Raw genomic sequence first — 16,448 nt, forward strand, 5'->3', positions numbered from 1 at the left:
TAGTCTGACTGTGCAAAAAGACCCTGTTCAGCAGAGTCCCCTGAAGAAAAAGCTCCAAATACACAAATAAAGTTAAAATAATTATAATAGTTAAAATATAATACAGGAAAATATAATAATAATCTGTACATATTATAAAAATAGATTTAAAAAGTAATTATAGCAGTATAAAAATAAGGACTTATAGAAACTATAAGAAAATATAATTCATAGGTTCATAGGTTCATACTAGGCTATCTGCCCAAGGGCATTTATAAGCCTAGCCCATAGTTATGTGGCTTTTGCCACCCCTTTAGTTTGAAGAAAACTATGCCTATTATTTTGCTGTGCCTCTGTCAAGCAGTGACACTGAAGTAATCCCTGGGGTATATCTGCGATCTCCCATCCATTGGTCAAGATTCCTCTTGAACAAGGCCAGCGAGGTGCTCTGCCTCACATGTACCGGGATTTTGTTCCACAGCATAGGGAGTCTCTGGGTGATGAATCTGTCCCTCCAGCACGTTCTATTAATAACCGTGTCAAGGTTTAAGTCTCCCGCCCTTGTGGTTCTGAGGGATCTAGATTTTTGAGGTGAAGCATATTCATCAAATCTGGGTTTGACATGGCCTTATATGTCAGGCACAGGTCACCTCTGAGCAAGCGGTATGCGACTGAATAGAGCTGGAGTTCTTTCAGTCTGGCAGCATAAGACATATTTTTGAGACCCTTTATCCTTTTGGTGAGGAACTTTTGGGGCCTTTCCAGCTGCTGCAGGTGTCGGGTCAGATACATTCCGAATGGGGCATTGTACTCAATCATAGGTCTAATGAGTGATGAGTACAGGGGGACGATGACCTCCCTAGATCTAGATGTGAATCCCTTCATGATCAGGTGGGCAATGTAGAAGGTTTTCCTAACTACTTTAGCAACATGAGTGTCAAACGAAAGGTTACTGTCAGCCTGGGTCCCCAGATCCCTGATGAATTCTTCTGTGCTCAGTGGATTGCCACCTATATGGTAGCTAGGGGTAACCTTGTTTTTCCCGAAGGGTATGACTATGCATTTCTTGGCGTTTAACTTTAGGCCATGGCTCTGGCACCAGTTATCCGTTTCTGTGAGGCCCTTCTGAAGGATATCTGTGTCAGATGTGTTTTCGACTATGGCGCCCAGTTTACAGTCATCTGCAAATTTTGTCAGCCATAACCCTCCTGTGTTTGCTTGTACTTCAGAAAAGTAGATGCCGAACAAGAGTGGTCCCAGGACTGAGCCCTGTGGGACACCACTTGTGACAGGCTTTGAGTCTGACATGGCGCCAGCAACTCTGACCCTGTGGGTTCTGTCACTTAGCCAGTTTGCAACCCATCTTGTGATGTATGGGTTTACATTTAAGCTGATGAGTTTTTTGATGATACCTGAGTGGGGTATTGTGTCGAAGGCCTTTGCCAGGTCAAGGTAGGCTGTATGGACTGCCTTGCCCTCATCAATGGCCTTGGTGACTGTTTCGAAAAAGTCAACCAAGTTTAAGAGGCATGATCTGCCTTTGACAAAGCCAAACTGGGATGGATCCAAAGTCTGCAAGTTCCCTATGTGTTTATTTATGAGTTCCATTATGATCCTCTCCATGGCTTTGCAGATAAGGCTTGTCAAGCTAATGGGACGGTAATTTCCAGGGTCGGTGGTGGCACCGCCCTTATGAAGTGGGACTACAGTCGCCGTGCGCCACTCCTTGAGTACGTATCCTGAGGTGAGGCTCACAACCCCCATCCATACCTCAGCTTGCTTATCTATTCAGCCAGCTTTCTCCAAATACTCATTTACTTTCTGCAGATCCTTGAAATGAAAAAGATTAGCATAAGCACAATCAGAAAAAGAACAATTTAGAAAAATACAAAATTTTAGTGAACAGAGAAAGACAAAGTAAAATAAATAGATAATTTTAAAAATGAGAAAGATAGGGGATTAAGGGAAAAAAATATAGCACTTGAAAAGGAAAGGCTTGGATTAACGCATGTTCTGATTTAGCTGCAGCTTCATGTTGTTGCATTCCTTATATTTTGGATAGCTCTTCTCATCATAGTCTGAGTAATTTAAGTAAATGTTGCCATCAGCCAACACAGAACAAACTTTAAGCTGTCCCGATTTGCAGATGCATTGAGCTGCATGTTTGTGAGTCATTCTGTGCACTGACACTCTGTGTATATTATATTGCTTTAATATAAAACTTACAGAAGGCTTGCTTATAGTACACGCTTCTGTCTTTCTTACTTTGTCACTCGCAGTTAAGATCATCTTCTGTCTTACACTATTTAGTATCACAAATGAAAACAGAAGCTCATACTTGTATAACAATAAGTCTTTTTCTAGGGCTGAAACTGAAACAGCATTTTCAAAATGAAGGAACTGTGAAATACAGGCAAGACAGAGAATGTAATAGTGCTGTTCTGAAGTAAGCAAGTGCCATATGTGATGAATGCACTTGTCCCAGTCCCCTTCAATAACACACATCACACCAAATGACATATGATGACCTTTATTAAATTTCCATAACATAGCTTAAATCATCAACTTTATTAATTACAACTATTTGTGATATAACTGATTCTAAATACAGCATAACATCCTTGTAATGTTAATCAGGGTAGCGTACCTACTCACCCTGCCCCAGTAAGCAGCGTCCATACCTCCACTCACTTACTTCCTTTACTTATGAAGCAGCGTCCCATCTCACTTCACACACCATTCATTGTAATGTTAATCAGGGCAGCGTACCTACTCACCCTGCTCAACAAGCAGGGTCCATACCTCTGCTCGCTTACTGTACTTATGAAGCAGCGTCCCAACTCACTTCATACACCATCCATTAAATTACCTTCAACCAAATAAGCACCATCCTTACCTCAGCTTGCTTATCTATTCAGCCAGCTTCCTCCAAATACTCATTTCCTTTCCACAGATCCTTGAAATGAGCATCCAGACATCAGAGGGGGAACAGAAGAGGGCAAGCCTATCCCTCTTCTCCGCCTATCCCCACTGATAAATAATCCTCCTCCCCACCAAAGAAAAGAGGGAGGGTGGGTGGGTAGCAAGTTCACATCAAAATGTGATTGCTTAATCCACCTACACTAAACTAAACCTCTTAAGCCCCTCCCTATCATTATGTCATTTCCTCCCAACCATCCCCGCCTCCACTTAACCCTTTCACTTCCCCAACCCACTTAACTCCCCCTAATATTAACCTAACCCCCCATGAAGATGTCCCAGGACAACTTAGTTTATTGCCAAACTTCATTTGTCCCGTTCCCCTTCAATAACACACATCACACCAAATGACATTTGACGACCTTTATTAAATTTCCATAACATAGCTTAGATCACCAACTTTATTAATTACAACTATTCATGATATAATTGATTCTAAATACAGCATAACATCCTTGTAATATTAATCAGGGCAGTGTACCTACTCACCCTGCCCCAGTAAGCAGCATCCATACCTCCACTCACTTACTTACTTTACTTATGAAGTAGCGTCCCATCTTATTTCATACACCATTCATTGTAATGTTAATCCGGGCAGCATACCTTCTCACCCTGCTCAACAAGCAGGGTCCATACCTTTGCTCGCTTACTGTACTTATGAAGCAGCATCCTAACTCACTTCAAACACCATCCATTGAATTATCTTCCACCAAATAAGCACCATCCTTATCTCAGCTTGCTTATCTATTCAGCAAGCTTCTTCCACCAAATAAGCACCATCCATACCTCAGCTTGTTTATCTATTCAGCAAGCTTCCTCCAACTACTCATTTCCTTTCCGCAGATCCTTGAAATGAACATCCAGACATCAGAGGGGGAACAGAAGAGGGCAAGCCTATCCCTCTTCTCTGCCAGCCTGCCTGACCAGGCTGTTCCCCCTCCCTTCTACCCAAAATTTTTCAATCCACTTCCCATAAAGGGAAGGGTCAAGCCAAACATCATTTGGTGTACCCCTCTGTAAAGCACCTCAGAATCCTGTCATAAACCCCTCTGTCATGCTATCACTGAAACAAACCCTAATGAAACTAAATAAATTAGGATTACCATGACCCCGTTATAATACCAGCACATCCACACCAAGAGAACACATACCCTTTTAGCCCGCTGCCTTCAAAGCTGAAATCATGGCTCAACCTGAATGTATTGACAGCCTATAACCACAACAAAACCACAAACTATAACCCCTTGAACTCAAGACGGCACCCAGTCAGGCAAATAGTAGCAAGTCTCACACCCAAGACCCTGTTAACTGTAGCAAACCACCTTCGCCCACCCACTACCCAGTTCTATATGTGCAACAACTCCATTACTGTAGGGAACAGTCTAACTCCGACTTTAATGTCCTACCTTAGCTGGCAGAAAACCAGCACCCTTTGACCTAGTTCTCAAAAAAACCCACCTATGCTCATCAATGAAATACTCTACATACCCAGCCATCAACAGCCCCAATTCACTCATTATCAAACCATTCTTAATGCCTGTTTGGCCCTAGCCTTTCCCCTGGAGAGCTCCTTCTTTATATTACCAATACCACTAGTAGGCAATTAAGACCTGTCCTACCACAGCCTTATCCTGCAACCAAGCTCCCTTTAAACCTAACTCCCCTGTAACAACACAGCCAGTTTTAAAACTTCCCTACTTATAGCCTACCTACCATGCTTCTTAAAACTCTACTCACAAAATTGACCCAAACACCAAGTGCAATGATCCTTGTGGTATTCTGTAAAACCTTAACCTGTTATGTAACATTAACACTACCTACTCAAGGGCCAAATTTGAAACCCCAAAAACACCACCTGTTAGGAACAAACTCCAGCATCCTATCAAACACCTCATTGGCCCTTACCCCAAATACAGTTCAACAACTGAATGAGTAAATACAATCACCCCAAGGCCTAATTTTAGCCTAATAAGTTCTGTGCTCCTATGAATGTCATGACTCTACTCATCCCATGGGATCCCCCACTCCCCATAAGTCATCCCCAACTGTTTCCCCTTTGCCCCCCCCACCTACCTCTTCCTTACTTGCCTCCTATACCAATACAATAATCAGCTCACACTAATTGAACACAGAGCACTAATATGCCTTAATAAGGTGATTACTCAGACCCACTTTGAGCCCCATTCTGGTGGCAAAACATCTGTCCTATCAAAAACGTTACCTTTCAGATCCCCTTTTCAAGCCACCGCATGATGCCTTCTGCCCTTCAGCAATTTCAGTCAGTAACTGTTGCCAACTTGTGCTCTCCCTGTGTAACCTCTTTGCTCACCACTGCTTCCAACATCTGCAAATTCACAGTGTACCACCATCCCTGGTACTCGGCACACCACCATCTACAAAGAAAAGAAGAGTAGAGTAAACCCTCTCAAATGTAAAGAAAAGGCTCATCTTATACCCACCTATTCCAAATTACAGCCACAGCATTCCAATACCGCATCTGCAAGAAAAAAAAGACATGTAAATCATCCACAATACATAACCCCCATTCCAAGAGATAGGTAAGGACAACCTATCCCGCCAATACGGGAAGGAATGTACCACCGCCACTCGCATCTATGACAAAGCAGCCATAACTGAGGCTATGCTTCCAATGACCCTAGCAAATAGCCCAAAATAAATTTAACTACCCCATCTAATCATGCTTGTTTTGTTAAAGGGTTTCCATATTGCTATTTCAAATTCAAGTCAGGGTCTAATGTAGCTAACAACAATGACGTCCTTATTTGATTACCTAACATTATACATCTTCCAAAATGCCTGTAGTTCTATAACTATCATTACCCAATTGGTTGATACGAGTAGAAAAACTCATAGCTGAATCTACCCATACTCAGGTCCCAATTATATTGCTTTTACAAACTCAACAGTAGGCGAGGCTTTTGCAAACAAGCTACATATGCCCCTAGGCCATACAAATATTATTATCTAGCTCTGAGATTGTACAACTCTAGAGAAAGACAATTGTTAAATGAAAAGTCTAAGTACTGTATGATAAATGTCTTCCTCTATTGCTTCCTGTAAGCATCAACAAGCTGTTTTATGGAAACAATGAATATCTTTAATTTAGCCACCAGAGTCCCCCACCATCTCCATCTGTAAACCCCGCCCCCCATCAAATAGAGTCTCTTATAAGCTGAGAAAGTTGCGAAATGAAAGGAGTTCTCTTAGCATGCATTTGCATGCAGAATGTGAAGCCTGAAACACAGGCGTATATCATTATTTAGTGACGTAAACCGGCAGATTAACCAGTGACTTGCCAAAATTGCTTATAACAAAATACAATAAGCAACAATGCTCACGCCTTAGATGAATACCTGACAACTGTTAGATGAAAGTTCTTAACCTTAATAACTTATGTTGTCTAAGTAGCACTGTTCAATGACAGCAATAGTATGGAGCCCTCCTCTTAGCCAAAGAATCAAGGACAATGTCAAAATAATGAGAAAAAAGGGGGTGGGCAATCCCTGATTTTAAATACTGTCATCCAAGTCCCCATTCTGTGAAAGCCCCGCCCCCCCATCTAATAGCTAAGTAGAAATGTGCATGCGTAGAGAGCAATGCTAACAAAAGCCTGCGACTGTTTTTTTTTTTTTTTTTTTTTTAAACAGCCTCAGATACCCCAGAAAACCCACAAAACAGCTGTGGAAAGCTTCCAATTCCCCCAAGACCTTCCCTCACCAACAGTCCGCACTCCACTAAATGCACCTCTGTCGCGGCAGCTGTCAGCAGTGTGCCACCACCAAGGACCCAAGCACTGCCTCATGGACAGCACCGAGCCATAACTTGCCTCCAGTGCAATCAGCCACAGCACTGCTGCCCATTCAAAGTGCTGCATCAAAACAAGGGTAGGGACAAACCACACTGCTCCAGAAACTCAGAGCAATGCCACATTGAGAAAGATTTCCCCCCCCCCCCCTTTTTTTTTCCCTTTCTCTATCTTTGACAAACAACTCACTGCAGCAAACGCAAACTCAAGTCTCCCATGGCTCAGCAACATCCGAAACAATGCAATGGCCACAAATCCTCCCTCCGTCACTGTCACCGAACATGGGTGGCAACAACAATCACACCAACCTGCCCAAAGCCCGCGAAAACCATTCGGGTTCCATTGAGGAGAAACACTTCAAACTGAAAACACTTGACAGACCCCCCAAAAAAATCCCACACCTGAGCAAAAATCCCCACAACACCATCACCAATGAGCCGAGAACCCCGTCGGCAATCAAAACACACGAGCACCCAAGGTCACAGAAATGACAAAATCACACAATCCTGAAGTATCTCTAAAAATCATCCCTCGATCACCATTAAACACACTAGTACCAATGAGATACCTCTAGATCACAAACTGCTGACCCCATCCCACTCAAGCTACACACAACATCCCACCATCACCAAGGCCCCTGCTGTGAACTAACTGGACTGCCGATGGGAGCCACATTTAAAGCATGTGAATAATTTAGACACTTTATGAGAGGCTGGCCTGTTAAAATCTATGAAATCAATGCCCAGAAGGTCAAACAAGAAAATCCACCAACCACAACAAGGAGCAAAGGAAACCTGCATGCCAGCCGCTCTACCGCTAACACCCCCACTAGTTGAAAATAACGTAAAAGCCACACAACTAAGCAAGACAGCATGCCAGAATCCCAATACTCCGCTCCAACCGCTCCGGCCTGCATCAAATCCAGTACAACTTTCTTGCATCTTCAACCCCACCCGCCATGACAAAAAGGAGGGGGAGGGCAAAGGCCCATGAAAGAAACCTCCACACAACCAAACACAAAGGAATGCCCACTTGAGCGGGGACCCAACCAAATGGCAGAGAGGCAACTCCCTTGACACAACTCCTCTGCTCTTTGTGCCACCCCATCCTCTGCTGCCGCTGTTCTCCACCTATCATCTATGGTGTTCCCACATTCAACGATGAATGCGACACCCTCCTAGACAACATTTCCAGATGGTGCAACACATCTCCCACAAAACCAGCATCTGCCTCCATCACATCTTCAGTCAGTGCCCAAACTGGCATGACCGTGTTGCCAAACTGTTTGCCGTGGAGACCAATACAGACAACTTCATCTTTTTTTTTTTTTTTTTTTGCGACCAAGCACTGACTTGACACTCTCCACTAAACATGACAGAGAGCCAACCATGAAGCAAAATGGGGAGGATAAAGTTGACAGCAGAACTCCCAACCACCATGCATTGCCAGAAGAGGCCGGCTGCAAGACACACACAGGATATAACCATATATTTGGAAGTGACTGAAGTATGAGGTACTGAATTTTCTCCAATGTATTTTTCTGACATTATACAGGCTGCTTTATTGGGTGATTTATGTTAATCATAAATTAAAAATGGCAGGATAAATCCAGGAAAGTGGGTTCTAGTGCACCCGCATGGCACCGATTGGTTGCACAATCACAGAGCACGCGAAATAGACTTCTGCCGTTTGCATGTTGTCAGCATGGACATCACTGCTCCGCTACCACCATGCTTACCACAGAATGATTTTGAAGCCGTAACCCTGCTAAAGAAAGCCCCATGCAGCCAACTCACTCTAAAGGGGGTATCAACAAACACCTTAGTGAATGCCCTTAAACCACTCAATTCAGCATCCCCTTAAAGTAACTAGTAAAAAGTTGCATCAAGAACATAAAAGCCACAGCCATCGTGCCGACATCATCTCTAACCACCCTTATCTGCCCACAATCCAACTTACTGAAATGACCTGAAATGTCAAACTACCAACCAAAATTATCGCCTTGCCACCAGAACATACAGCTAACTGAAATCTCCCCAATTTAAATACTACCATACCAGAACCACAGACTCAACATCTCAAGTAACAGCAAAAAAAAATGATATTTTCTATACAAACCACCTGTCTCCTACAACCAAAAGCCACTAGTAACCCAAGGCCTACCTGTTCCACTGGAATACCTACAGGTCGTCTCAGACATACACTTGCCTTAGCAAGTTCACGCCAAAATGTGATTGCTTAATCCAACTACACTAGACTAAACCTCTTAAGTCCCTCCCTATCATCTCATTTCCTCCCAATCATCCTTGCCTCCACTTAACCCTTTCACTTCCCCAACTCACTTAACTCCCCTTAATATTAACCTAACCCCCCCCCCATGAAGATGTCCCTGGACAACTTAGTTTGTTGCCAAACTTCATTTATAGATGAAAGACAGACTGATCTGAGGGCCTGAGGATGATTACTGTTGGCTAGTCACCTATTGAGCAGTACAGCATGTACTCCTGAGAAGACAAGCACTAAAGATAAATTATTGTTAAGATACATAAGAGTGTCAGGAGCCAGGACTTGGAGAGACTCCGGTGACACTTGACAAGTGTGAGAATGCATAGAGATCCATTGATGCCAAATCAAGTTGTGATTATTGCTACCACAATAGAATCATGCCATTAGTTGAGAAACTAATCCAAATGCTAGTCTACCTTTCTCCTACATTCAGTATATCCTAGGTGGTATTCATTTCTTCTTACAAGAAACGGTCTTCAGAATGGAGGGTAGAAGACTATATCTGAAACATATTCCTATGGGCTTAAGGTGGCAACAGGTTTTGGGGGGGTCTTAATGAATTGTGGCTGTGCTAGGGTAGCTCATGAGTGGATGAGCAGGGGTATACTTTTGCATACGGTCCATTGTGCTTTGGATGGCTATGCAGCAAGTGGGAATATGCTTACCTACTTGAACACACTTACACCTATCAAACTAATAGTGCCACCAATGCATTATTATAATCCATTGTTAAGAGCACATGCCTTGGAGGATTCTTGTTGCATAGTACATACCTGCATTGTGCAATGTGGGATTCTTCGAGTGCCAGGTACCACATATAACTACAGTGGTATAAGACAGATGCAGTAGAAATACTGGGTTCATCCTGTAAGTTGAAGGAAGAAAGTTAGCAGATTCATGAGGTCTATGTGTTTATTCACTTAGCACTGTGACAAAGTGAGATTCAAGTGTCACACTGAAGGACACATGGCAGATAATGGTAGTGTTGGAGAAAGGCAACTGAATTTGGAAGTAACTAAAATAAGGAAAACATTTCAGTGAATATGAAACAGAAAAATAAGCTGCTGAGAAGAATGAATGGCTTATCAAATTGCAACATGTCAAACTGTTTCAGTTGTACAACCCTGAAATGGTAGGTCTAAGACTTACTTGACCATTAAAATATTCTAGAATGTAAAAGTTTTATAAATGAATGTCAAATTAAAAAAAAAAAAAATATATATATACATATATATATATATATATATATATATATATATATATATATATATATATATATATACATACATATATGGAAAAAACAAAATCCAGACACCCGAACAAATGTAGAAAAATATATATCCCAGCGGAGGCAACTGTAACTTGCAAAAAACTTTCAAAATGAAAAAAATATATTTAATGTATAATAATAGATTCTGAGACAGTTGTCTGTATATCATTTGTTTTTGAGTCATTACATGCACAGTTTCCTGATATATTAGTATTTGTATTTAGGATTTTTACATTGTTGTTTATTATATATATATTTTTTCATTAAGGTATAAATATATATATTTTTTAGGTCCATGGTATTTTTAATATATGTTTCAGCCTTGTTCATTATTGTGACATATTTACGTGTGTGCTCATAGTATTGTGCTTATACTTCCTTGTTTCTTATGACGCTTTAAGCGCTATTGCTAGTTATATAATTGTCCAATTAAGAACAGGGAGGAGTTTAAGTCATTTGATTCATTAGATGATTATATATTTGAACAGTACTATTGCAATGTTAACGTCTGATGAAGCAGGCAGTGTGTCTGTGAAAGCGCTTACGTTGTTTTGTGTTTCGTTATTAAACGTGATTTGTTTTAAATCAGTTTATTCTTTTTATACTTGCGACTTATGGACTTGTCAGTGGTTGAATCATCAGAAGATTTTCCTGCAATTATTTGAAGGTTTTTTGCAAGTTACAGTTGCCAACGCTGGGATATATATTTTTATATATATATATATATATATATATATATATATATATATATATATATATATACACACAAAAAAATTTATAAGCAAATGTCACATTGTTTTGTAACTATATCGTTGCATTTATAGGGATAGAGGTAACTGAAAGGTGTACATGACAATTGAAGTATTCCAGACTGTAAATTTGCATTATGTGCATCTTCTATACTAGATGTGCTAGGGAATATTACTTAATTTCAGGGTGGTTAAAGTAATATATACTGGGAATGCTGCTCTCTGTTGGGGCTGGTAATAGATTAGCAGTAAAAATATATGAGTTTCTTCATAAATGTGACATCTCTGTCATTGGGAAAATGACAGCAGCCCCTTTCCAGGTCTACTTTAGGAGGAATTAAACCCACAGTTAGGGCAGCTGTTTAATCTTAGCCTCACCTCAGGATACGTGCCTAAGGAGTGGCGTATGGCAACTGTGGTCCCACTTCACAAAGGTGGTGCCTCCACCGACCCGGGAAATTACCGTCCCATCAGCTTGACAAGCTTGATCTGCAAAGCTATGGAGAGGATCATAATGGAGCTCATAAATAAAGACATAGGAGACTTGCAGACTTTGGATCTGACCCAGTTTGGCTTTGTCAAGGGCAGATCATGCCTTTTAAACCTGGTTGACTTTTTCGAAACAGTCACCAAGGCCATTGATGAGGGAAAGGCAGTCCACACAGCCTACCTCGACCTGGCAAAGGCTTTTGACACAATACCCCACTCAGGTATCATTGAAAAACTCATCAGCTTAAATGTAAACCCATACGTCACAAGATGGGTTGCAAATTGGCTAAGTGACAGAACCCACAGGGTCAGAGTTGCTGGCGCCATGTCAGACTCAAAGCCTGTCACAAGTGGTGTCCCACAGGGCTCAGTCCTGGGCCCTCTCCTTTTCGGCATCTACTTTTCAGAAGTACAAGCAAACACAGGAGGATTATGGCTGACAAAATTTGCAGATGACTGCAAACTGGGCGCCATAGTTGAGAACACATTTGACACAGATATCCTTCAGAAGGGTCTTATAGAAACAGATAACTGGTGCCAGAGCCATGGCCTAAAGTTAAACGCCAAAAAATGCATAGTCATACCCTTCGGGAAAAACAAGGTCACCCCTAGCTACCATATAGGTGGCAACCCACTAAGCACAGAAGAGGTTATCAGGGATCTGAGTACCCAGGTTGGCAGTAACCTTTCATTTGACACTCACGTTGCCAAAGTAGTTAGGAAGACCTTCTACATTGCCCACCTGATCATGAAGGGATTCACATCTAGATCAAGGGAAGTCATCGTCCCCCTATACTCATCACTCATCAGACCAATGATTGAGTACAATGCCCCATTCGGAATGTATCTGACAGGACACCTGCAGCAACTGGAAAGGCCCCAAAAGTTCCTCACCAAAAGGATAAAGGGTCTCAAAAATATGTCCTATGCTGCCCGACTGAAGGAACTTCAGCTCTATTCAGTCGCTTACCGTCTGCTCAGAGGTGACCTGTGCCTGACATACAAGGCCATGTCCAACCCAGAATTGATGAACATGCTTCACCTCAAAAAATCTAGATCCCTCAGGTCTACAAGGGCGGGAGACTTAAACCTTGACACGGTTATTAATAGGACGTGCTGGAGGGACAGATTCATCACCCAGAGACTCCCTATGCTGTGGAACAAAATCCTGGTACATGTGAGGCAGAGCACCTCACTGGCTTTGTTCAAGAGAAATCTTGACCAATGGATGGGAGATCGCAGATATACCCCAGGGATTATCTCAGTGTCACTGCTTGACAGAGGCACAGCAAAATCATGGGCATAGTATCCTCCAAACTAAAGGGGTGGCGAAAGCCACAAAACTCTGGGCTAGGCTTATAAATGCCCTTGGGCAGATAGCCTAGTATGGCCCTATGAACCTATGAACCTATGAACTTTAAAATGGTGACTGTAAAAATAGTAGACAAATAAAACATTGACTGGAAAACATCAAATGTCTGGGACATCAAATTGTGGAAGCAGCTGTTTGTCTGAGATTGTAGTACATTGGTGAGTGGGGTTTTGTTCTTCTCCCACTGTAGTGCAGACTCAGAGGTGGTATATATAATTAGGAGGGGGTGTGGTGGTGGAGCCCCTCCCACAATGGGGAGTGCAGGGGGCTTGAACCATTGTAAAATATGTTTTATGCTTTCCTTTATGATTTCTGATGTTCAGCATAGTCAGTGTTGTCCGGTCAACATTTTAATTGTTGTCTATTTGTATGGCTGACATTATGATTTAGATCCACCCCTCTCCAATACAAATAAATGATACAACATGACAAACATAAAATGAAAACGGAATGTGTATACGTCTTTGTATCTAACTTGACAAATGAAATGCAGTATCTAGCCAAATGTCATAATGCAATTTTTGGCAATTTTGTTTTAGAAAATGTCAAACTGTTTCTTTGATATAGTCCTATATAGAAATAAATCATTTGTAGGTGTACATAGCAGTTAGGCTGATGAGTTTTGATCCATGTTGCTTATTACAACATGTACTGTCTAGTCAGTGCTCATCCTAAGTTTCAGCTCCAGACCCCTGATAACCAAACTTGATCTATCCATATGTCTGCAAACCTTTGCACTCAGTAAAGTTTTCCAGTATACAAAATATCCATACTCTCACACAAAAACGGTTTTCACAAATATTCATGTACAGTCTTCAGTACATTATTATAAAGTACTTCCCTTGCCTCATTTCTTACCTTATCCATACATGCACTGTTTTATTTGATTGTACCCTGAAACATAGCAGACATATGTTAGTTCCTCATGGATCACATATTGTTGTCAACATACCAATTCTTCTGTGCTTCTTCACAGCACATCCTTATTTTCTCTACCATCCATGTATTTATATAGTCTCAGTTTATCTGGTGCATACCAAATATTTAAGGATGCCATATTGTTCCTACTCATTATTACCTCTGTGCTTACAGTACAAGCTACACGCTTTCTTCACCTTCCCCTTCCATATTTATTCCTTAAATCTTTCCCAGAATGTTTAGCTAGTACTTATTATTTTTTTTCATTACTTTCTTCTCAAGGAAAATCTTAGGCACATCACCTACTAGTTCCAATAAATTATAATCTTAATCCAGATATGCACATTATTTAATTATTTACACTTTTTTGACCAGGTTAGTCCCACTAGACCAATGGCCTCTTTTCATGGGAGACCAAAGCGGTATTCATGCTGACTACAGTAAATTTGGCCAGTATTCTGAGGAACTTCCCCTACTCTTTATGATAAGTGAAACCGGATATTTTACATCCCTGTGAGCTATCAACAAAGCAGGCTGATGGGGCCTTGGTTCAATGTCTCATCTGAAGGACAGGAGTGCAGCACGCCCTTATGCTGCACTGAAGTACAGTACTGGAAAACTATCCCAGCTACTTGTTGTGGGAATAGAACTCAAAGCCTTCTGCACCAGAAGCAACTGTGATACCAAAAACAAACATAAAAAGCAAATGTGTTACCTGTTGAGCAACTGAAACTAAAGGCCATGCTTATCAATATATTTTATATCCTTACCAGTATGGCATACAGAAATATCAACCACTGGCTGCATTACATCATAACAGCATACATAATATGCATTTTTCTCTCAGAATGTATTTCAGCCATCATAACACTAAAAACAAATATATTTCACACATTTGCAGTTTGTCTTTTCTGTCACAATCTCTTTTTCCACCCAATGTTTCTGTACTGCACAGTTAAAGCCTCCAGCTGTACTACTGAAACACTAGAATGCAGTTCTACTCTCATCACTTCCAAGGTGACAAGATCTGTTACATCTTACTATACCATTAAAGATTTCTGATGTAAAAGCTCCAGTGGCAAGTTAGCTTGATGTTTTTCCTTCCTGTTAGCTAAATAAAAGCAGACAGAAAGTTCAGGGTTACAAGCTATCAGTATGATTACAAAGCAGTCCTCATAAGAGCAGCTGCGAAATTTCAGATTTCTTTTTTTTATTTTACTTCTGTTTACATGTCACAGAAAACTATGATATTATAAATGAAACACCCTCATTTTTCATGACTCAAAAGAAACAATTAAGATTCTTCAATAGCAAGCCATAGTTTTGAGCATAAACTAAAATGTATTCTTTGCACTGCTTACTGGTATTCATTGTCTGAAAAAGACGATTCCAGCAGTGCCTTATTCTGTAAATTTTAAATGATAACAAAGGTAACAAGTTGCACTTCACAATTACTATTAAATAAGTTTGAACCACTGCAAAAAACTTACTAATTAGATTCTCTTGGGAATGGATATGTTAACCTCTTTAACAGATTTACTGATTTCCTTTGTATTACCATAGTGTCTTTATAACTAAGTCCTATAATGTGAGAAACAATTTTATTTCCATTCATTTGGTGATTAAAACACACACACACACACACACACACACACACACACACACACACACACACACACACACACACACACACACACACACGTGCACTACGAAAAAAATCACATCATAATCTGGCATTTCTACAACAACCAGCTTGAATTAAATCACATTTCCTTCTCAATTTGCATCAGTTTTTAGCTCTGCATCTTTTAATACCACCAAATGTTCTGACATAAAAACATATCATGTCAATTCCCAGAACTTTTAAGTATTCATTATATTGCAGGAAAAAGTAAAAGCTATGCTGTGTAAACTAATGAAATATAAAATGTTTTTCAAGATGTAAACTCAGCATTCAGCATTAAAATATTTATCTCCATTCCAGATATGTTACCCATCCTCTCTCCCTTATGATAAATCATTCAGTCAATCAAATCAAACTGCTTTTTATAAAACCAAACTTCTGTTTAATAGCCACTGTATTACACACCTTTAAATGTTTTGGAAGAATCAGAAGCAAGGCGTACTGCAAGTCCAAGTCCTATCCCTGAAGAACATCCTGTAATGAGAACAATTGTTTTTTCCATCGTCCAGATTTGGTGAACTATACTTCAGAAAGTATGGTTTAACCATCCAAAGGTTCAAAGAGTCTATGCCAGTAAAAAGCAGCTCCAACAGGATGTAAGTTAACATTCTTTCTTTGAGGGTGGAGTTTATTTAGTGTTTTGTCTAATGTACTATCTCAAGGTTATGCAGTGATAAATAACCTAATATATTTTGTTTGAGGAACTGTATTCTGATTGGTTGTTCTTTAGTGCTGTAGAATAACAATGATTTAATACCATACAGTAAGCATCATGTTCATGCCAGAGTGCAAAAAGGAAAACTATCTGAAACCAGAAACAGTTCATAAATCAGAACTAAAATCCTGGAATTCCTTGAAACATGTCACTCAATACTCTTCTGGTATATTGTGACTCT

General features: G+C 40.6%; 1 protein-coding gene across 1 annotated transcript in view; it reads right to left on the reverse strand.

Moving 5' to 3' along the window:
• The window catches only part of HSD17B1 (hydroxysteroid 17-beta dehydrogenase 1), a 256,307-nt gene extending 240,203 nt beyond the window's left edge, over window positions 1-16,104 (reverse strand). The window contains exon 1 of the mRNA XM_044055449.1: window positions 15,958-16,104. Within this exon, the coding sequence (XP_043911384.1) occupies window positions 15,958-16,054 (97 nt within the window). The 5' untranslated portion in view covers window positions 16,055-16,104. The remainder of the gene's footprint in view (window positions 1-15,957) is intronic.
• Between the last annotated feature and the right edge of the window lie 344 nt (window positions 16,105-16,448).

The sequence above is a fragment of the Protopterus annectens genome, chromosome 13.part0 (genome assembly GCF_019279795.1).
Source record: "Protopterus annectens isolate FY-2018-M chromosome 13.part0, PAN1.0, whole genome shotgun sequence".
NCBI lineage: Eukaryota > Metazoa > Chordata > Ceratodontiformes > Protopteridae > Protopterus > Protopterus annectens.